Consider the following 23,632-nt stretch of genomic DNA (forward strand, 5'->3'; position numbering starts at 1 on the left):
GAGCATGAGTAGGGGGAGGGGCAGAGGGAGAGGGAGAGCAAAAATCTCAAGCAGACTCCATGCTGAGTGTGGAGCCTGACCCAGGACTCGGTCTCACAACCTGGAGATCATGACCTGAGGTGAAATCAAGAGTCTGACGCTTAACTGGCTGAGACACCCAGGCACCCCCTATTTTTTTTTAAGATTTCTTTTTTTTGAGAGAGAGAGTGAGCAGGGGTGGGGGGCACAGGGAGAGGGAGAGAGACTCTCCAGCAGACTCCCCGATAAGTGTGGAGCCTGACACGGGGCTCAAGCCTCATGACCCTGAGAACATGACCTGAGCCAAAACCAAGAATGAGACACTTAACTGACCGAGCCACCCAGGCTCCCCAAAATTGTGATTTTTAAAGAAAAAAAACTCTAAGGAAACTAAAACCAGAAAAATACTCCCTCAGAATAATAAAAAAAAATTTATCTTAAGCCAATAATGAATATTTTATTTAATAGTAAAACACTAGCAGAATTCTCATTAAACTCCTGGACAAGACATGTACGCTAATACTGTTTGGAAGTTTCAGCCAATTCAATATAAATGACACAGAAAAAAAAAGTGACTATTTGGAAAAGAGTCAAAACTGTCATGATTTGCAGATACTATGATTATGTATATAGAAAGCTAAGGGAATCAACTGAAAACCCCAAAGATTAAATTATTTCAGTGAAGCTCTATAGAAAGATAGACAAAAGTTAATAGCTTTTGTATATTCCAGCACTAACTAATCAGAAGAATATAATAGAAAAAATTAAAATATCATAATACCAACAACCAAAATGAAAATATTAAACTGAATTGTGAAGAAAAAAGGAAAACTAATAAGACTTAACCAATATAAAATATATAAATATAAAAATATATATTTTATATATATATTTATATTATACATTATATTATATACAAAATATATTTATAAATATAAAATTATATATATATATATATATATTTGAATTTTAAAACATCCCTGTTTCTAAACAGGGATCCCAAACAAAATCCCAGTGCAATTTTTTTTTTTTAACTCGACCAAACAATGCAATAGTTGTGGTGTTTTATGAAAGAGCTCTAATGAAGGACTTCCCACAAGGTATTAAAATAGTTACAGGGCCACAATAATTGGCATGATATTAAATAGATAAATCAATAGTACAGAACAGAATCCTAAGAAACCCTAGTATACATAAAATCTATTTAAAAAGAAAGACAGATTGTAAGTTAATTTGAAAAGAATGAACTCTTTAACATAGAGTATCAAATTAATTGCCTGTTTGGGAAAATGTCATTGTATGTCAAAACCTCTCACCTCAAACTATACTCCAAAAACAAAACCAGAAAAACTCCAATTTAATTAAAAATTAGGACTACCTAGGGGGAGCAGAGATGACTATAACCACACTGCGAGTGTGGACTTTCTGAGGGAAAAGTGACCATTTGACTCTTGGCACATTGAAAAGTCTACAAGTCAAGAATCAATGCAGAAATTGCAAAGTCCAAGGACAAGGTGTTTGCAAAAGCTATCGCAGAGAACAGGTTCATTCCCACGATGTCTAAAGAGCTCTTAGAAACCAGAAGGTGCTAACAAGGCAATAGTGAGCAGACAGTTCACCGAAGTAATACCATGGACTACCAAAGCCGTGAAATGGTATTCAATATCATAAGTTAAGAAAAAAGGCGGGAAAGAATGTCAAATTGAAATAGTGAGAAAACCATGCCATGTTTCATTTGTCAAAGTAGCACAATTTGTTCCTCTTTTTAAAGTAATATTCGTTGCTGTTGAGATGTGTTGAGGCCAACACACGCAAGGGGTGAGATAAGAGTATAAGCCGGGCGCTAGCCTGGGTGGCTCAGTCAGTTGAGCCTCCAGCTCTTGATTTCGGCTCCGGTGGTGATCTCAGGTCCTGATCTCAGGGTTGTGGGCTCCAGTCCCACATGGGCTCCACGCTCAGCAGAAGTCTGCTCGGTAGTCTTTCCTTCTGCCCCTCCCCCAACTCTCAGGTGTACGCGTGTACGCTCTAAGTTTTAAAAAAAAAAAAAAAAAAAAAGAAAGTAAAACTGGAAAGCCATTCTGAAAAACATTGGGAGCCATATATCAAGAAGAACCTTACAAATATTAATATACATTAATCCAGTTCATTTCCTTTAAGCCTTAAAATTTTGTTTACTATTCTTTTAGGAATTTATTTTGAGTAAAATACAGGTTATCAGTGAAAAAAAATAGGAGAAAAACCCAACATTTAAGGAAAGGGTTAAATAAGCTATATGAGATTCATCAAATAGAATAATTTTCAGTCATTGAAAACCATGTTAATGAATATCTAATGACATCAGATATGCTTATAAAATAATGCTAAATGAAAACAGATTAAGAAGCTGATTTCAATGTGTTAAAAACATACAAACATACAAATAAACCAAAAAAAAATTCCCAAAAGTTAATGGCAGTTATCTCTAGGTGATTTTTAAATTTTTCCGTATTTCCTGAATTCTCAAAAATGAGTGTTTGTTTCTTTATACATATAAATATATGTATATGAAATGTATTATTAAGAAAACTTGCCTTGTGCTTGCAGCATGGTAAGATGACCTCTCATGTTTTATCATCAGTTAGGCAGCACAATTTGAGCCTTAAAATTAAGAATATTCCCCTGCAGTTAGGATCTCAAAGTAGAAAGGGATTCCAGTTATCTAGTCCAGTGATTTCCAAACTTAAGTGTGTATCCAAATAATCTGGAAGTCTTTTAAAATATGGATTGCTGGGTTTCTGACTCAGTAAATCCGGATGCCTGAGAATTTGCATTTCTGACGAGTTCGCAAGATATGATGATGCTGTTGGTGTAGGGACCGCACTTGGAGAACCAATAATCTAGTCAAACTTCCTGACTTATCAACAAACCCCAGATTTCTCCCCCACCTCTAGCAAAACCCGATTGTCCAGCTACATCTGAAAGCCTCTGATGACAGGAAACCCCCTCGTGAAGCAGGGCAATCTTAGAACTTAGACAGCTAAGACCTGAAAAAGATTGTACAAGCCCTCTCCCATCTCCCTTAGCCTTGCTTTAAGCAGGACTGTTTCCCAAATGATTTGGGAAGGGTCCGCACTTAACAGTTATTGGCCATTTTGTGGGGCATCATCTGAGTCATCTGCCCAGAGGGAGCAGCGTTCAGGAAGGAGTCCCTCAGTTTATTGCTTCTCTTGAAGTAATAAAAATGTGTCGATTTGTGGGAAATGGCCCCCAAAACAAACTCAACACCCAGCACTAGTAAAATTTTAAAATGTACTCCATTTTAAAGGGGAAATTACATGCCGCAGTAGTTTTGTGAATTTTGAGCTATCGCACAAGAGCCTACTGGATTGGTTCTCTCCCTAATAGAGCACAGAACTAAGAAAATAGGGCTGCTGTTCTTAGTGCTTGTTGGATGTTGTAAATCTCTTGAAAGGTCTTTAAGAAAATCATAAAGACCTCGGTTAATTGCCTGACGAGCCCAATTAGCAGAGAAATTTGGGTTCTAACTACAGAGATATGGAATGCTATCTTTCCATCAGGGGTTGAAAAGGCAAGCTTCACCATGTCCAACTTCCTCCTCCAGTGGGCTCTGAGCTATTTAACCCACTAGCCTCTCCCAGATGGGGGAGAAGGGGATAAAAGACTGACATCTCTTTGACTCAAAATGAGAATATGATCTCCTCCTTCTTACCTTCAGTGTATGTACCTACAGGGCGCTCTCAGTTACCTACAGCACTGGAATCCACAAACCACATCAAAATCTCATGGTAGCCAGCATCTCCAAACTCCTACCCCGTGGAGTCCTTTGTCAAAACTGCTGAAAAACCAAATGGGAGGGATCTGAGTTTCACTTCCTCCTCTTTGCCCTGGAGGTGCTAACAAGCAAATAAACTGCTCAGCTAGAGAAAGAAAAAGGAGAAGTAAGGGTCTTCCAATCATCTAAAAAAAAATTGGGCTCTCTCAGCGGGAAATGTAGGCAGAGCATCAGCTGCCACTGTCTGCCCCAAACATAGCCATCTCCACTGCCAGAACATTCTCTCTCTCTTGGGTCGTGCTCATCCATCAGGACTTCCACGGCCTGTGTAGTCAAAGGGCTGGGCACTGGTTCAGGGAGTAGCATGGTGAAGAAGATGGAGTTCTTCCCTATAGGGGCCCTGGTGCCCAGGAATGAGAAAGGGCTCACCCCGACACAAGGACGTGTGGCACGAGTCATTCTAGTCAGTTAGTGCTAAATCACATGCCACAGACAAGCTCTGTCAGAGTCCCTCGTCTATGCCTCACTTCCATGAATTCTGGAATAAACATAATGCCCATAATAAGACCCATAACACAAAATGTTACTTTATATATTCTTGGTTTGCTCTTCTGGGGACTGCCACAAGACAGAAAGATGTCCTCCCCTTCTGGAGCTCCCAAGCAGTGAAAACCAGCGTAAGAGTCATTTGAAGCTTCCATCACCCAGGTTATGCAAATTCTCCACAATGTCTTTTGGTTTCATCCTTGTCTTTCCATATCCTGGGGACTTCTAAATTTAAACCTGGCTTGCCGTAGTACCCTTTTAGCCAGAGTCTCCCCCACTCCAACTTACCCTGACAAGAGCTGTGGAATAATTTCCCTGGAACTCTTTTCTTCATCGTGTTGTTATTCTCCAGCATAGAAGTTATCATCGTTCCCCATTACCTCACATTAAACCCAGCCTCCGCCACCTCCCTTTTAAAACCCTAGACTAACTGCCCCACCTGCATCCCTGACTTCATCTCTCATCCTTTGCCCTGCACTCAACCAGTTCATACGTGGCCCTTCCACCCAGTGCCTTCCCTTTCTCTTTTCACCAGTACATCTCCTTCCCTTCCTTCAGCTCTTTAAACTCTTCTTCAGTTGCTCCACCCAGACTCTTCTCCTTCCTTACCTAGCTTCTTTTTGACACCATTTGGGCTATCCCCACATTAATTTAAACTTGTGGATGGGTCTCTCTCTTCAAGAGTTCTTCTGTGGTTCTCTGTGGCCACACTGTCATTTCCAATAACGTAGAAACCACGAGAATGAGCTCATACATCTTTCTCCTTCACCTCCAATGTAAGATAACAATTATTTAACTAACCATTACATCCCATTTTACAGTTCACAGTGGGCTTTTTGGACAGTCTCCCATTTGATCTTCACAACAACTTTGTGAGGAAAACAGGACAAATGTTATTACCCTCATTTTACAGTTGAGCAAGCATGGCTTTGAAGGTTAAATGATTTGTCCAAAGTCTCACAGCAAAGAAGCAGGAGATCAGGGACCCAAACGCAGGTCCTTGAATCCTAAGTGCCTTCTTCCCACATCACCTTCCTACTCTGGACATGTGTCACGCTTGATAAATGCTGATGGACTGATAATGCAGATTAGTAACGTGCAGGGTCATCAGGCCACATTCAAATAGGGATTTCGCGTTCTGAAGCCATGCCCTGAGGAAAAGGTTAGGAAGAAAGGCAAAAATGAGAATTCATCAGTGTCTTTCACTTCCAACTGACAAAGTCTGCAGAAGGAAAAAACCTCACAAAACCAAAATTAAAAAGAAGAAGAAGAAGAAGGAGCTTTTAAAAAGAAAGTTGGTTTTTTCCTGGAAAGCTAAGAAAAGAGGAAACACCTAAGGGACTCACTTGAAACTTTCCACATGATGTGGCTTGGGTCAGATGTCAGACTGAAGCTTCTAGTTTCGCGAAGTTGACTGGCTGATATATCCGCACAGCCTGGACAGACACGGGCCAGGAGCAGTGGAGGCTAGGAATCCAAAGAACCGGACTCTAGCTGTTCTGCCCTCTCAGTGTGACCTTAGGCTAATCCAAGGCTCAACAGAGCCTTGAGCCTCCATTCCTGTATCTGTCCTGTAGAGAGGTTGAATGAGATGGTCCCTGAGGTCTCCTCCGGCTGTGACATTTTGAGAATCTATGAATAGCAAGGACACAAGACAGGTGCGAGCTGATCACCACGTGGGAAGCTCACACCTGTCTCTCCCCAGTGTTTCCGCCCCTCACTTCCAGCAGTGCCAAACTCCAGGCCCAGTGAGGGTCCAGTTGCCAATTTTGAAGCTGTTCAAGGACAGTCGTCCTTCTGCATGGGGCTCCTTCCAACCCAAAGCTGGCCTTCCTTCCTCCCTCTGCAACTCCCTCTCTCATAGCTTACTGGGATTTGTATGCCACTAATCCGTTTATGCCTCTTTGCTTTTAGATTAAAATTACTCACAAGAACCAAGCACCTCTGATGATGGGGCCTCCCCAGAAGAGCAGCTTCTTTTCCCTGAGGAGGAAGAGCCGTTCAAAAGACTAAATAATATGTCAAATGCCAGTTAAACCAAGAGAGAAAACAAGAGACTGTAACACACACACACACACACACACGCACACACACGCACATACACGCACACTCATCTCTAACCAGTGGAAGCAAAGCCACCCATCAGGAAGAAATCTTCATCTTGCCGTACATTCTCTCTACTTCAACAGTGGCCACACCCCAACAGAGCCAGTACCAACCGAAAATTTTGTATGGACTTAGGGCCCACCAGGGTGTGGTTGGCTTGTACGGCAACCTCCACATTCCCAGAAGGCCATGAGTGGGACTTTCTGAGACCGAAGGAGAAATCCCCCTTTCTTCCCACCAGTCCCGCGAGGTCCCTCACGGACGCTCACAAGAAGCAGGCTGCAGGTTTCCTGCCTCTGTGGAGATCGGATGTGGCCAAGGGAAAGCGCTCCCATTCCAGAGAATTGACACAAAGGTCCCTCTGTACAGAGACAAACGGCCTCCAACTCTCAGAGCATAACCCTTGGCAGGGCTCGGCAAGCGCACGTTGGTTTCTTAGTTGTCCTTCAAGCAGCAACTTCTCCCTGAACTTGCTGAGGAGGCAGAAAGGCTGTGGAAAGCTGTGTTTCCATTCTCGGTTCTCCACACTGTCAGTGGGCACTTGTTATTTTCCCAAAGCCTTCTCCTGGTGGCTGTGTGTTTGTTTAGACACGGCTCCAAGAGCCCCCAGAGCTGCCTTCACAGCACACCTTAGATGTGGTATTTATTTTCTTAGTTCTGTGAACACCTGGGAGGGAAAGCAGAGAAACTGGGATTTATTTTTCAAATTGGTGTCATAATATTGTGAAAAAAGGGAAGAAAAAAAAAAACCACCCCCAGTTTCTTTCTTTTTCAAGCCAAAGCGTGTTTCCTGTTTGAGTTCCAAGCCCTGGTGGCAGACTATTCCTGAAGGCAGAGAAGATGAGAAGGAAGGGCCTTTTGCTCAGAAGACCAGGAAACAAACCATCAGGTGGTTGCCACCTGCCTCTTTGCACCTACCACTCCCAGAGCATGACCTGAGGGCCCTTCTGGTGGTCTTATGTGTGTGTACATATATGTAGCATATATATTTATATATATATATATATAAATATTTATTTACTGATGGACTTTTCCTGATTGGAAAAAAAAAGCATATATAGAATAGGAACAGAAAGCGGAAAAGAAAAAGAAGGTTCTTACTCCCCCATTCCACCATTTCATCGTTGACACATTTCCCCATGGCGATCATGAGATTTAAGGGAAATGAAAACAGCTTCTTATCATAAAGAGACTGAGAATTCCTATTCTGGATTCTCAAAACAGCCACGAAAGATACACTGGACAGAATTTTCTCTCCCATTTGCCAGATAGAGACAGTGAGTCTCAGAAAAGTTAAGAGACTTGTCCACAGTATCTTAACTAATGTGGTTTGGGAATAGGTGCCACTAAGAGGATGTCTATTAGAGAGAAGAACCCACATGTCTTAGAATAGGGTCATTTCTGGTCACTGAGAAATTATTCCATTCAAATCCAGGTTTCCAGGGAAGAATGAATGTGTAGCACATGTGTGGACGGGACAGGCCCACACAAGGAAATGAGTCCCTCGTGATGCTTCCCAGAGATTCTCTCTGGCCTGAACTGGTAAGAAGTTGGTCTGGGTTGAAGGCACTAGACAGATCATCAAATTAAACTCTCCATATGTCAACTCATCATGGTCATCATGGCCTCTTAGTCCAGAAGCACCTCTGGCTGCAGGGATGACCTCAGTTGGGGACTCACAAGAAGGACCAAGGCACCTTCTGCAAAGTGCTGCCAGCCAGTACCCAGAGGGGTCCCGGCAGAGCTCAGTGGGCTTCATGCAGCTGGTGCCAGCATTACCCTCCTTTCCCGAGGGCAAGTCTGTGTAGAGCTCCGTTAGTAGACAGAACCATTTGCCTTGGCACCTTTGCTCCTTCTATCTCCATCCCCTCTGAGATTTCTTAAAAGAACACATGGGCCCACTCGACATCGCTCCACTGAGCTCTCTCTAACCTCCTTGCACTGAGTCGGGAGCTTTGCACAAAGAAGGGAAATTAAGATTGCGTGTACACCCCGATCCTAACTCCGAAGGAAGCAATCATCTAGGACCATCCTGCTGGACCCAACAGTGCGAAACAGCGGGTGAGGGGAGAACCAGGCCCCCTGAAGAAAGTCCTGAATGATGGGAGCCTTGGTGATGGGACGGACCAACAAGTTCCAGAGTAACAACAGGTACTATCTTGGAAACCACTTGATTTTGAAACAGAGGCAGGTTCAGATTTGAGGTCACCAGTTCTGAACATTTACAGAAGTTTTTCCATGTGTCTCAATCCTGATTCCCCCAAGATTGAGGCTGTTGAAACGTGGCACTGTGGACAGGTGAAACTGAGTCTCAGAGCTTCACAGGTCAGAGTGGCCCCTGCCTGTTCTAGTCTAGTGCCTAGGACTTGTAGTGTTGCTTGAGAGACATGTCCCAAGGCCTCCCTAGAGCCACAGAGCATAACAAGGCAGTGGAATAGTACTTCCAATTTGGTAACCTCAGTAAGTCTAGTGTTATTGTTTAAAGTGATAATTACAACTCATTCCTTAACTACTGTGACCATGGTTTCTTCCTGTAGAGTACCTCACCATAGTGGGCCTCCAGCAACCTCAGAGGTCGACAAAGAAGGTATTAATATCACAATCTTAATAACGAGACAGTGAAACCTAATGAGGGCTCAGTGACTTCTCAAAGTCACACAGTTAGGCAATCAGGGCAGAATCCAGTCCCTTAGTCTTCATCCTACTCTGATTGTGACCATGCCACAGACGTGTTCTCACCTGCCCCCACAGTTCTACCCCACCAGGAATAAAAGTAATGAAACAGAAAATCTTCAATACATCATGTTGTCCCTGGACTATTGAGTTGAGAGTTGCATCTCATTATGGTTTGGTCTTTGTGGATTTCCTCCAGTGAGTTGAGAATGGAGATAGGCTTAGTAGAATGATTATATTTCAGGTCAGAGACCAGCTCCTCTCAAGATAGTTCTTTCCACAGATGGAAAAGATATGTTAAAATTGCCAAATAAATTAGGAAATACTTGGCAGAATCTGGAAGAGCCTCCAGACTGGCGTTACATAACATGCATATACATTATACATATGCACATTATATAAGGTGACATAGTACTTAATGTGCTGTATATATTATGCAAATTACATATTTGTGAGTAATCATGATAAATATAGAGACCCACTAATCACTTTTTTACACATACTCAGTGACAGATTAGGAAGTTACTTTGCCAGAGAGTCTTAAAACTTACTCTCTCCTGCTGCTTTGGTTCCAATTCCTGACAAAAATAATTGCATCAACTTTTCCCATCTCTAGCCCCCTCTCCTCTTGGCCAAAACCCTCAGTTACCTCCTGTCCCAGCTAGGCTGTACCTTCCGTGGAACGTACCACAATTGGGTCCATAAAAATAGACTCATGAAGATGGGAAGGATCTAGACTTCCAGATTCCCCTATGTCCCAGGCCTACACCTCAACATTCCCAGGCAAGTGGGTGCCTAATGCTAATATCAAAAGGAGAGAGAAGGGGAGAGGGGAGTGGGGTGGGTGGGAGGGAGGAAGAGGCTCCCAACCCTCCAAGGAAGGAAACTTCATCATGTTCCTTGGCCACCAGTTCCAGGATCCAACAACCACCAATCAGGAAGTTATTTCAAACGTCTAAGTCCCCCCAGCATATCTGAGACCATAATTTCCTAAGATGTGTTTCACAAAATGCTAGTAGCCGTAAAATGATCCCTGAAAACAGAGTTCTGTGACCAAGTACTAGCTCCCTTTCTAGGAGAGATATAGAAGGCTTAATTCACAGTAAAGAATCAGCGGTCCTTTATTTGTCTGCCAACATCTGTAGATTAGAAACACTACCTTATGCCCACCATTTCTTTTTGTTCTCAGGGGAGATAGGAACACACAAGTAACTGTCCTCAGCAATAATGTTCCAAAAAGTACTTCTCTAGAACAAGGAGTCTCCAGTCTTAAGACACTCTTTAGTTTCTTCTATGTGATTGCTTAACTATTTTTATTGTTCCCCTCTACATGTTTTCAAGCAAGAATCAAAGATCTGGGGGGTAGAGAGTGAGGGACTGGGGACACATGATACTGCTGGGAGTCAGACTTCATCTGTGTAGCTCCAGAGAACATAACCAGGTCTAAGCAGCCCAGTTATAGAGAGGTTGATCTGTAGTCAATTTAAAGACTGCTTTTGGAACTGGCCAAATATGGAAGGGGCTGCCTTCCGGGGGAATGAACAGTTACCCGCTCTTATGGGAAGGGCCTTGACCTGGTTGGGAGAGGAACAAACAATGATTGATCTACCATGTCCAACAAGCTAATTGAAACTGTTTTTGTCAGCAACAATGTTAAATCAATATCTGTTACTTCCTTGAGAACAGCATACCTCAGTGTCCCTTGTTTTCTGAAAGAATGAAAATGACTCCCAGAGAGATTTCTGGATCAGTGGGTACTAACAGTTAGACCACACCTAATACATGGCAGGATTGACCAGAATTGTTGACATCCTCTGCAGACAGCTAGTGATGGTGATCTCCCCTCAGTAGCTTGGAGAGTTAAAGGAATGAGTTACAGTCTTTAAACCAAAAGGGGTTCTGCCTTTCTATTGGGGTCCGTATTGGCAGTGTGGAACTCTTGCAGTCACAAATATCAGACCTGCATCTGACTTGCAATAACGAGGAAAAAAGAAACCATCCCACGTCTCAAAAATGAATCAAGTTTTAGATAAAACAAGAGAGCAGAATTGTATAGAAATTCACATGGAGCCATTGTTTGTAGCACACCTTGATGTCCCATCGTGCTGGAGTATGTCTTTCAACTTTCTACTAGAGAGAGAAAACAAGAAAAGGAGAAAGAAAAGGAAATTCCCATTTATTGCTTACTGGGTACAAGGCACCATGTTAAGGTCTTTTCATGTGCTGTCCCATTTAATCCTCAGAACAGCCTATGACATGGGCATTGTGCTTTTTTCACAGATAAAGGAATTAGTGCATAGAAGGGTGAAATACCTTGTCCAAGGTCAAAAAGGTAGGAAGTAGTAACAGCTAAGACTTGACGTGCACCTGTCTCACCAAAAATGTATGCTTTTTCTACTATACTTTAGTGCTTTTAACATTCTCGTCAGTTCCCAACCCTAGTGAGGGTTTCACAGCATTGGCAGATTGACCTGTCAGGCCCACCTCTGTACAGCGTCTCGTCAGGTTCCTACTGAAGAACTTCCAGTGTTCGCTCACATTTAAACTCAGCAGCCTCTGTGGACAGCTGGAACCCCAAACCTCAACTTTGCGATCAAATGGGCAGCCCAAGCTTCATCTTCAATGTTTCAGATTCTAGTGGAATGGGACTCATTTCCCAGGGCTCCCCGATAGATTTTCTGTTCAACTCTGTGAGTGGGAGAGCAGCAAGCAGCCTTCTCAGCCGTAAATGCCGTGGTCAACGGTGACTGGCCTGCACGGGGAAGGAGGGCTGGTGTTGTTGAAGGGAGCCTCCAGCAAGAAGGCTCTGCATGTGCTCCTCATTAGTGAGAGGCGTGGGCTGGGCCATCTGTATTCCACAGGAGAACAGAATGGCAGGCTGCCTTTCAGATGCCAAGAGAAGCTATCTAATGGGAAGATCCAGAGAGCTCAAAAAGCAGGCAGGCATCTTTCCTCATGGGGATCTCTGTGGGAAACCAGGGACACAGAAAACCAAGGGTGTTTGAAAATCCACAGCTTGACTCACGGGGCACCCGTCCTGGCCACCACTTCGTTCCTCATGCCCGTGGTGCAGAAGGGCAAGCCCAGCCCCGCGGCCTCATCTGCTAGCTCAACTCCCTTAGGTGGAGCCCACGATGAACCGATGTTATCCTGAACTCTGTGGCTGCAGCGGCAGGTGCGTTATAGCAAGGCCCCAGAGTTTGCAGCAAAGGCTTCAAGTCTCCCAAAGGGCAGGAAGCGCTGTAGCGAGGAGAGACCATATGATTAGATGCTCAGTGCAGATTCTAAAGAAATAATCAGAAAACGGGAGGACAACTCTAAATGCTCCAAATTAGGAAAATGCAAGTTGGAAGCAAAGAAGAGAACATATTACCCAGTATCAAGCATGTAGTAGGTAACGAATAAATATATGTTAAATGAATGAATAGCTACAGTGGGTATCTGTCCTTCTATCCTGGAATGGGTAGGGGAAGGGGAGCTAGAGGCGATGAAAGCTTTTTAACTAACAACTCAGGAACTTGAAACCACAGGATGTAGAGGGAGCTCATGGGGGCCTCTAACTACCCAGACATCTGTTGAATGATGGACACAGCTAAATATGGATCATCAAAGGGCTTTCTAGGTCACATGGAGGGCAGTTTCATGATTCAGAAAATATGAAATTCAACTTGGACAGAAAGACAGAAATATTTGCAATCTACTTCTTAGCCATCAGGTCAGAATGGACAAAGGATACAAAGGCAGCGGTAGCAGAGTTATAACACAGTAAGAGATCGGCATAATAAGGTACAGATTCAAGAGATGAAAAGACATGGAGAACTGGATTTTTTTTTTTTTTAGCAGATTTATTTGGGCAAGGGAGCTGAGCACTATAGTTCAAAAATGAAAGAAAGGACCGACAAATCCTTTTTTCTTAAAAAAGCAACTTAAGTTTGAGTTAATGGTAAGATGGACATGTCCAGGCATTAATGAAGTTGTTAGTAAAGAACTATCATTTATTGCACGGTCCCAGACCTGTTACTTTGATGAGACTGTCGAATTTCACAGGAACTCTAATGAAGTTGGTGGTATACAGTTCCCTACTTGACAAACAAGGAAACCAAGAAACAGAGCAAATCTCATAGCAGCAGATCTACCAGCATCTGCCTTCAAAGCCACATCTGTGCGTGCAGTGCCATTGCGAATTCCTCTGTGCTCCACGCACAGTGGCTGGGATTTACTACCCTAAACCCATCCCATGCGCACAACTCACTGGCTTCCTTCTCAAACCGGAAATCCAAGTCCACAAAGCTGGAATGGGAAACCACATTCATCTGGCCGGCCGCAGAGGCCCATTGAGAAGGAGCAGATCTGGGCTACAGAAGGTGCGTGCGCACCTTACCCTCCCTTCTCTTTAGGCCCTCTCTCCGAGGCGCCAGCTGGGCCTTGTCCTAGGACCTTACTCAGCCGGCAGACAGTCAACAATGGACAGCTGGTAAAAACTTACCAGATCAGGGTGTTCACATAATATGAAAGACTATCGTAAAGGATACAGAGAGCATAGTGAGGATGAAGAGCAAGTGAAATGAGGTCAGGTAGTCAAATAGTAGTCTGAATTCAGTAAAGGATACGTAAAGATGGAACAGAGATCCAAAACATCCTTTTAAAAAACTCTTGGATAAATCATAATTTGGGGTAAAAATAAAAAGACTGCTTCTAGAATGATGCAAAAAAATTTTTTGAACTTCTTCGTTTCCAGAAGAACCCAAAAAATCCTGTTAAAAATGGAAACTTAGCAAGAATTACAAGGTGAGGGATAATAAAATGATAATTTCTTTTTTCCTTAGACAAGACAAAAGGAAATTAATTTCTAAACCTCACAATGTAAATGGCTATCCAGAAAAAGACTCCAGAAAGTGTGAGTTTTCTGTTGAGGAATTAAACATCAGTACTTTCAAAGTAACTAATGAACTTATTTTTAAAATTTTTTTTTAAAGATTTTATTTATTTGACAGAGAGACACAGCAAGAGAGGGAACACAAGCAGGGGGAGAGGAAGAGGGAGAAGCAGGCTTTCTGCTCAGCAGGAAGCCCGATGTGGGGCTCGATCCCAGGACCCCGGGATCATGACCTGAGCCGAAGGCAGACACTTAAAGACTGAGCCACCCAGGTGCCCCGGGTTTTTTTTTATTTTTTAAGAAAACTGGTACCAGTTGGTTACCAGAAAATGGCATGATCTTCAAGAAAAGAAAACTTTTCTTGGTGAATTTCCTCTCCCCCCAACATCTTTGAGGTAAAAGGATTGAGAACTAACTAGATCTTTTAACTCAGAGCAACATACATCCATGGAAGGTGTTAATAATAGAGGATATCATTAAATTGCTGTTTGGAGTCTGCAATCATCATACTCTGCTACCACTGGGCATGGAGGAAATGATAATAAACCTGAAAGGATTAAGTAATCCCACCTCCCTCCCTCTCCCTGTCAACCTCTTAAAGCTTCCCACCATGGCCATCCAGGTTAAATATACTTTCTTGAATTAGACTATCTGGGAATAATTTCTTTTTATTATGGAAATGTTCAAACATACAGAAAAGCAGAGCCATGAGTATAAGAACACATACACCTGTCACTTATATTCAACAGTCATTATCATTTTGCCATACCTGTTTCACTTTTTTTTTTTACTGAAGTATTTTAAAGTAAATTACAGATGTCATGACATCTCACACCAAAATAATTACACATCCTTCCTTATGTGGGAAAGGCTGTGTATATCAAACACACCGCTGTCAGATGTCTGGGTGCTCTTGGTAAGCTCGGTCATTTCTCAATCACAAATAGAAGTTAATCAGGACATCACTCTAACACTAATGAGGAGAAGGTTTTGGGTGGAGCCCAAGGAAGGTCTTAGCTGTATTCAAAACGTTCCTGATTGATCTAGAGAGAGGGAAGTCAACACATTAACTAAATTCTCAGAAGACATGAAGTGGGGAAGTGTTATAAGCACTAATGATGCCAGAGAGAAAATGCAAAGCCCTTGGAGGAGGTAGAAATTTACCTGAACAGTGCGTGTTCTTATTTTTGAAATAAAAATTATTTAAAACATTGGTAATTACAGAAAGACTGGGCACGGTATTACTTGGGGCAGGTAAAACAGTAAAACATTCTGTCTGCTGATTCCTTTAATCACAGAAAAGATAGTTGTGGTTTTTGCCCCCACCATGTGATGAACATGGCGCTAGACTGGGGGGGGCGGGGGGGATAAGCTGCCGAGATGTACAGACAGGTCCTCCCCCTCCACTGGGGCATAACTGAGCTGGAAGTGCATCAACTCCCAAGAGAACGTCTGGGAAGCATGGTTGAGAAGATTTGGCTCACTTACGCAGGGTAAGATGTCATTTTCAGTAGGCAAAGACTAAGGAAAGCAGATATCGTTCCACTTGCTCTGTGCTTTGCTGCTGGGTTCAGGGCAGTCCAACTGCCGTGGTTCTGGGCAAGATGGCGGGCAAGGTAGTTGGGTAGTTGGCTTACAAAAGTCTGCCCACTCAGTGATTCTGCCAAACAAAAGAGAAGCAGGCAAAATGAGTGACAGCACGTTCCAGAAGAGAAGCAGGCAAAATGAGTGACAGCACGTTCAGCCTGTCTCCATCAATAAATAAGTTTCTTTTCAAAACAGCCTAGGTGGCCACAACAACTGGAAATCAAGGCCTGATACCCAGTCTGTGGCTGGAGGACCTAACTGAGCACCCTTCTGGCTTTCCACGCATCAGGAGGGAAAGCATCCTTATCCATACCCCCAGCGCACATCTTCCTCTTTTTGACTTAAGAAACACCCCAACCCATAACCCCTTCCCCCACACCATGAGGTTCGTAAGAACAAGCACCACCTTCTTTTTTCATGACATTGCTGCCATGAGGAATGTAAGTCTCTGTTGACTGACTCGGGTTTCCATCCTCCTGAGAGTAGGAATGTGTTTTCTTCCCAGAGCGCCCCCTCTTTGGAAGCACACAGTCTCCCCTGAGCTCCCTCCTCCAGCCTCACCCCTGGCCCTGAAGCCCAGGATCCGCTGATGGGCGAGAAAACACATGAGCTCACTGGAGCTTATATAAGAGCTCTTGGCAGGCCTTCCCCAGGAGCATGCTCGCATTTGGTCTAGGCAGTGTGATTTTTTTCTTCTCTGTCTCCTCAGAACAGAGAGGCTGATTTGTACTCCTGTTCCGTAGTGGGTTTGTAGCAGGGAGAAGGAAGCACAGCATTCCCTCCTAAATCCCAGTGATTCAAATTGGCAGTTTTCCTGAGAGGGAGAAATAGTATCTAAAAGACAGAATTCACCTGCCTGTGTTGAGCCCCTTCACGCTGGCACGACCCCCTTCTCTCAGCTCTTGTCTGTGAGGAGCCCATATGGCTTCAGTCACCCCGGAGGAGCGGTGAGAGCCGTAAGGGCCAAAGCCACCTTGACATCTCGGGGGACTCCCTCTCCAGTGCCCCTTCTGAGATGTTTGTGAGCCAGGTCTAGGGCAGAGAGAGACAAAATAGATGGAAACCCTCCTCTTCCCCCAAAGGAAGAAACAAAACATTTATGGAGATCTTTCAAGTGCTTCCATTGGCAGGAAATTGATCCTGCCTCCCGATGACTGGGTGAAAACTCCCATCCTCTCCCAGATGCCATTATCTTGAGGGAGGAAAGAAACTTTTGGGAAATTTTGGGGAACTGCACCCTGGAAACTCAAAGAGAAGGGAGGAAAGAGAGAAAGAAAGGGAAGGCCATGAACCCAACCTCCAAATTCAGTGGATGTTTTACATAGCTCCCAAGAGGAGAAGGGATTTGGTTCTTCTCCTGCCACTGAGGGAAGAAAAGGAGGGGGAGGAGCCATGGGGCCCTTGGCCATCATGGGCTCCCCTCTGCTGCCCCAGTCACTCCAAGCCTGAGCACCTCAGGGCAGTGCTGGACAAGATGGAGGAGCTCAGCCTGTGTCTCCTCATTCTCCTTCCTGAGCTTCACAGGCTGTGACCCAAGGCACTTCGATCCCAAAGGGAAGTGGGGAGATGCCCTCTGCCCCCTCTGCTCCTCTCCCGGGGCCAGCGCTGCTTCCTGCCTGACACCAAGGAGCAGAAGGGACTTGGGCAAGTGTCAGATTATGTCTCAGCTTTCACACCTGTCAGACGGGGCTGGAGAGGGTAGTTTGTACATTTGTTCACTTATCCATCAATAAATATTGTGTTATTAAGCAACATCTATTTGACAGGCACTGGACCCTAACTCCTTAACCTGTTTCAACATGATTCTCTTGCTTATTCCCCACCATTTTCCATCACATTCTGCTTTTCCCAACCTCCACCCATCCCAATGCCCTTTTCTTCCACTTTTTCTTCTTTCTTTTTTTCTCATGATGTTTCTTTTCCCTTTTCTCCCGTGATTCTATTTTTAGAGCTTTCATACAAAATCAGAGGATCACAGGGATCTTAAGGAGACATTTGCCCACTTTGTTATCTCCAGGCAAGGCTGTGCTGAAAAGGCCCAGGAAAGATCAGAGAACATAGTCCAGAGCCCAATTTCAGGGCGTATTGGAGTGTCTCACAGCTTCTCCCATCAAGGAATTATCTCCAGTGTCTAACTGAAACCCATCTGTTCAGGACTACTCTTTTTCTCTTTACCTTTGGAGTCGCATCTCAGGCATAGAGCACCTTTGTGGATATAGAACCCTTGGGAAGTTTAATGCAAAATAATGTAGCTGAACATCCCAGACGGTACTAGCTTCAGTATGAAAACAACAGAATCAGGAACCAGAGGCCATGGCAGTGAAGTGGGTTTGAAGTCTGTGAAATCAACAAAAACAGAATAAGCAGTAACCCACAAGTATAATCCTACTGGTGTCGCAATTTCGGACCGACCACCTCAATTCACACAAAAAGTCCACTGAGCAGGGAGTTCTGGAATCAGCCCCCTATCATTGGAAAGGCCCTTCCTTAGATGTCACCCCAGCATCACACAAAGTCTGTGGTCTGTTGATTGTAGTTGAGTTACAAATGGTGGTCATTCAACCTTGGTTCCAATGGGTCCATATACAGAATTCCTCTCCAAAGCCATTTTTCCTGGCCTCTGGGGAGGAGGCAAGCCAGGTCTGCACTTGGACAGGGCCTGATGCTCCAAATTTTGCCCTTTTGGATCTGTGTGAACCTGCCAAGGTGGCCACAGTCTTCATAGAGGCAGTGTGTCTAGTGAGCAGGTCAGCAGACAAGAAGGCAGACTTCAAAACCTATAGCATTTTCTTCTTCCTTTCTTCTTCAGATGGCAGGAGGCAGGAGATCCAGCTGAAGAGAAGAGGGTCTGACAGCAAGTTGCTGACCCAGCTTCTAGCACAGCTGCCCTCTTCCACAGAATGGGAAGAAGGAACCTTTTGTGCCTCTCCGTACCATCATCCTCAACACTCGGTAGGTATGTCTGAGAAAGTGTTACTGTTAGCCAGTAAGCATAATCCCAAAGAAGGCCCCTATAGGGGGCTGCCCCTGCTAAAGGGGTTCTGACAGATGCTCTTCTCTCTCTGCAGAAAACAAGCAAGACCCTTCTATCTTGGAGAAGTCTGGCCACTTGTTCCGCAGAGGCTGCTGTGGAAAGGAGCCATTCCGCGTGCCAGGATGATTGGAGGGATGAAATCCTACCTGGGAAACGAGAGCAACATGGGGAGTAGGCTACAGCCCTGTCCCAGCTACATGGCCTTGGACATGTCCTTTAGCCTTCTGGGACCTCTCTTTCTCCGTCTATCAAACAAGGGGGCTCTAAAGACTTTCCCTCTTCAGTGACCTTGCCTTTACTTGGAGTAAATGTTGCGGCCATGGGAGAGGGGGCAGGCTCCTCGTTCTCACGGGTCTTCCGCCAGGCCCAAGGCCTCCCCCAGCCCTGCTACCCCGGAGGGCTCCTCCTAGCCCCTGAAAGAATCTTCCCTTCCCTCTTAAGGATTGATCATGCTCAGAAATCAGCCGATTTGGGGGACCAACATGAAAAACAAAACCCTACAAGGAAACTTTTTGATAAGCCCTCCACCTTTACACACACACACACACACACACACACACACAAACACACATACTCAATCCCTGACGTGTAAACATTTTCCCTTCTGTATGTCAAGCCTATTTTACCCTTTCTCATTGCCAGTGTGTTAGGAGAGAATCCATTCCCACCACTTCCTTCTAGAGAACTTAGCTAATCCTCAGTGTTTGGGGGTGACCCTGGGCATAGGTTGAAGCTAAAGGTCTTTACGTACCTCACCTGCGGCCCATAAATGCAGACTCTACCAGCCGAGACTGAGGCAGTGACTGGTTAGCACAGTGCCAGGGTCCAGATCCTTCGCTCCTCACTCGTCCACCCCCACTGCCTCCTCCAGCCATAGATTCGCTCTTCTGTCATGGTGGTTGCCTGCTCGAGCCTGCCTGTCTGCCTGCCCAAAGTGCTGTGGATTGTTCTGTTGTGTACCGTGTATACGTGTGTCCTGACTGTGGTTTACTACAAATAAACACAACGGTGGACTGCTGACCTCTGACCTCCTGGTGGTTCCTTTTCAAGCCATTGCTCAAGAAATCAGGATCGTCTGATCAACCGCAGGGCACTGGAGACGAGCAGGCTCGTCTAGACTGTTCTGTAGCCTCGTCACAGGGGCCCACTGCCAGGGGTTCCACTGATAACGCCAGCACTGGGAAGAATGGAAAGTCTCTGTTGCCACTTTCCTGGTGTGGCAGGAGGGGGAGGGGAAGCCCATTAAATAAGACTTCACTAAACCTTTCATAGACCTCATTTCATTGATATCTGAAAACTCCCATATGAAGTGATGAGCATTTTATAGATAAGGAAACAAAGGCTCAGAAATGGTAATTAACTTGCTCAACAAGTACCATAATAAGTAACCCAGTTCTTCTCTCATATCCCAGTGTTCCTGCTCTTGCCTCTAAACCAGTATTCTCGGGGGGGGGGGGGCAGTATTTCTCCTACTAACATCAGGAACACCTGCGGTCCAGATTCCTGAGCCCCTGTCAGACCTCCTGAATCACGGCCTCTGAGATAGCACCCTCAAATCTGGGTTGGTACATGGGTCCTTGGGCCCACCGCGCCACACCCTGCTGGGAGGGTAGGACCACTCTGGGAGGACAGAGCCATGCCAACGCTTTAGCTGAGCTCAGACACTGGAGCCTGTGGAAGGGAGCCATAAGGCAGGAGAGATGCAGAGAGGAGACAGGTCTGGGAAGAAGCGAGGCCGAGGACTGCACGTCAGAGTTGGCTGGCCCCCCGCCCCAGAGCGTAGACCCCAACAACAGGTCCATCGGCTCGTCTCCAGACTAAGCAGTCTCAAACCAAGGGTTCAAAGTCACACCTGAGTGGGGCAAGGCAAGGAGGTGCGGGCTCAACCCGGCAGCCTCTGGGATAGGGCCTACAGAGATGCGGCAGCCTCCGGAGGAGACCATGGGTGCGTAGCCACTGCTCGCCGGCCTCTGCTGCCTTCTCAGTCCCCATCACCCTGGCCAGTCTAGCCTGACTGGCCAGTCCCAGGATCCGAAGAGCCATCGTCGTGGCTGTTCCAGGTCCTTCCTGCCACAGTTGACCAACAGTGTTCCAAAAGACCCAGAACTCAGGCCCTGAAGTCTGTCTTCTCCGTGTCCCTGCTGCCGTCCTCAGGGCTGGGCAAGGACTCTGGCCTCAGGGAAACTCACCAAAATGTTACTCACTCCTACCCATTCCCGCCACCCTTCCACCTGGATCTGCCAAGTTCTGTTTTGTGCCGTGGAGGCCGGGTGGGGTTTTCTGAAATGACGGTGGGGCTGTGTGTGGTGAGGGGGGGAGGTAGCGCTGTGGGACAGATGCTTCATTGCGACCGCGGGGGGGGGGGGAGGTAGGACAAAATACTGGAAATAGCTCCAGGGCCGCTCAACTGGGCACATTCCACTACAGTCTCACCCGCCCCACGGCAGCACTAACAATGTGGGGAAAATATTTTCCTCAAGGAAATGGCTTTTCTGGAGTCAAGAAATCAAGAAAACACCTCCTGTACAGAATTGGATGCAACCAAATCAGCAAAACATTTAAATTATGAATGCAGAAAGTGGTTTATGATACAGAACTCTTATAGTGAGAATTCTCTCCCATCTCGTAGCTAGGGAAAGAATTGAGTAAACAAGGAAAATTCTGGTCCATTCAAGAACAAAGGCCCTTAGCAGTTGTGTTTACATTTTAAACAATAGTGAAGAATAAGCCATTTGCTGTAGCATTTACAAGATTTTCTAACACACATGACCATGTTCCTGCTCCTTCCCCCACTTAACAGGTTACTGTGTGCCTTTAAAAGTAACAAAACTGCCTTTGTTTCTAAACGTTCTTCCCTACTACTTTCCATTACACCAGACTATCAATTATTACAGAAGTATTTCTGAATCTAAAACCTTCAGCCATTCACAGAGGGAGCAGAAAGTCGAAGACAACCAACAAGGAAGGCAAGGAAGATCAGAAAGAAAGATCAGAGAGATTCGAAGGAAACCTGGTGGTCTCAGATAGGAAGGCTTGCAGAGAGCACCGAGTCTGACCCCTCGGCTAGAGACAGCCCCTGTCCTGCTGCACGGCCACCTCTGCGTCAAGACTTCGGTCAATGGGCAGCCCGCCACCTTTCCCAGGAGCCCCTCCAGAAGTTCTCGGAGCCTTAGGCAGGCTCCTATTCCACTGACGGCTGCCTCCCATTGACTGCCATCCCCTGAGCCCCAGCCTGGCCACTAGCAACCCAGAATACATCTCACCCCTGCCGCAGGACGGCATTCAGATGTCTGGGAACAGCGACCTCGTCCTCTTTTCTTTTTTTTCTCTCCAGACTAAACATCCCCTGAATCCTTAAATCATCCCTTAGATGCCATGGTTCTCAGACCCTAAGCTATTCTTACGACTTTCTCTGGAACAACAACAGTTTGCCAAGGTCCCTCTTAAAATGCAATGCCCAGAACAGAACAGAGCACAGGGCCCCAGAAACGAGTGGACAAGGGCAGAGCCACAGCCCGCACTCTGGACTCTCGGCAGCCGATGGCTCCGCGGACGCATCCAGCTCTCACGGCAGCCTTCTCCCCCGTCCCGGGAATGCCAGTCACCAGGGCTGGGGTGGTGTTTCACTGATGACCAAGTCCCTTCAGAAACATGGTCTCGTTTACGCCTCACCACAGCTCGGGGAGGGTGATTAGAGGGGAGGAAGCCCTGAGCCTGTGGTTCCAAGCCCTTGCTCGGCCACACACACCCATGTTGCCTTTCCACTTGAACTTCTGTTCAGGCCAAGAAAGTCTCCCTGGCTTCATTTGTTGGTGTCTATTCAAACTCTTTCTCAAGGCACCTGGGTGTCTCAGTCGGTTAAATGTCTGCCTTCAGCTCAGGTCATGATCCCAGGGTCCTGGGATCGAGTCTCGCACCGGGCTCCCTGCTCAGAGAGGAGCCTGCTTCTCCCTCTCCCTCTGCCTGCTGCTCCCCTGGCTTGTGCTTTCTCTCTCTCTCTCTCTCTCTCCCCGTCAAATAAATAAATAAAGTCTTTTTAAAAACCTTTTTCTTTTTTCTGTTCCATTTTGTCCCGTTAATTTCTCCCCATCCTCAAACCTGTCTAGATCTTTTTGAGTCCCATTTCTGCCACCCCGTATATCAAAGGGAAGACACTGGGAGAAAGAGAGAAGGCAGCAGAAGAGGATGGAGGAGGAAACAAGGAAGGAGGAAGGAGCTGAGAAAGGGAGCATCTCAGAGAAGAATGGGCAGCATGGTGTGGCGTGCTGGGGGTGGGGGGAGACTGGGTTCCAAAGCCCACCCACCTCCGTGGGCTCTGCTACCCTACACAAGCCGCTTAGCCTCTCAGAGCCTCACTTTCCCAGGACAGGGCATCTGAGTGGGACTAGTCCATTCCCAAGTTTTCCTAGTCCATTTTCCCAGTTTTATGAATCTAATGTAGAAAAAGACCTTATTGTTAGTCCAGTGGGTCTTCTTTTAATCCAATGACTGTATTGGACATCAGATTTCACTCCAAATATTTCACATGGTTTTCTTTTGCTACAGTAAAGAAAAGCAAAGATGGCTAGTGACCACGGCATTAAGCAACATCTATTTCATTTGATTGCCAGCCCTGTGTTTCACAGGGCGGGGGAGGAGAGGGGAGGGGAGGGAAGGATTACAAGAGTTACATCTCAAGATGTAGGACCCAAAGACTAAGGAATCCTCAAGAGGGCCGAGCCAGAAGCTCTGCAGCTGTCACCAGACACCCTTTCCATATTATTAGAGGGCCAAGGGTCCCGCAATGAACTGCTGCCACTGAAATGTCATGAGAAGGGAGAGAACATGTAACCCACCTCTCGTGTGCCTTCCTGGGGACATCACATGGCAAATGGTCTCAGGTCATTGTGCTAAGATAGGGAATATCATCCCATGTTTTCATTCTTCTGGAGCAAAGCTGTTCAATAGAAATATAATGTGAGCCACATGTGTAAGTTTACATTTTCTAGCAGCCACATAAAAAGGGTAGAAGGGAACAGGT

At 45.5% G+C, this 23,632-nt stretch overlaps 1 protein-coding gene and 2 long non-coding RNA genes across 6 annotated transcripts in view; 2 read left to right on the top strand and 1 right to left on the bottom strand.

The window, feature by feature from the left end:
* Window positions 1–6,419, top strand: part of DGKG (diacylglycerol kinase gamma) — a 193,114-nt gene extending 186,695 nt beyond the window's left edge. For all 3 annotated transcript variants that reach the window (XM_002915692.4, XM_034661556.1, XM_019795766.2), the window contains one exon: window positions 6,251–6,419. In XM_002915692.4, the coding sequence (XP_002915738.2) occupies window positions 6,251–6,349 (99 nt within the window). In that variant the 3' untranslated portion in view covers window positions 6,350–6,419. The remainder of the gene's footprint in view (window positions 1–6,250) is intronic.
* Window positions 6,420–7,476: 1,057 nt separating this feature from the next.
* On the top strand, window positions 7,477–18,897 carry LOC109489059. Of its 2 annotated transcripts, none has more exons than XR_002141988.2 (3): window positions 7,477–8,593; window positions 18,388–18,534; window positions 18,647–18,897. It is a non-coding gene; the product is annotated as an uncharacterized LOC109489059 (long non-coding RNA). The 2 variants fall into 2 exon arrangements; XR_002141989.2 differs by having other exon boundaries at window positions 18,388–18,530; window positions 18,647–18,894.
* On the bottom strand, window positions 10,789–18,119 carry LOC117802422. The gene is made up of 3 exons (XR_004625829.1): window positions 17,754–18,119; window positions 15,480–15,651; window positions 10,789–12,355 (listed from the first exon to the last, which is right to left on the bottom strand). It is a non-coding gene; the product is annotated as an uncharacterized LOC117802422 (long non-coding RNA).
* Window positions 18,898–23,632: the final 4,735 nt, after the last annotated feature.

The sequence above is a fragment of the Ailuropoda melanoleuca genome, chromosome 1 (assembly GCF_002007445.2).
Source record: "Ailuropoda melanoleuca isolate Jingjing chromosome 1, ASM200744v2, whole genome shotgun sequence".
Taxonomy (NCBI): Eukaryota; Metazoa; Chordata; class Mammalia; order Carnivora; family Ursidae; genus Ailuropoda; species Ailuropoda melanoleuca.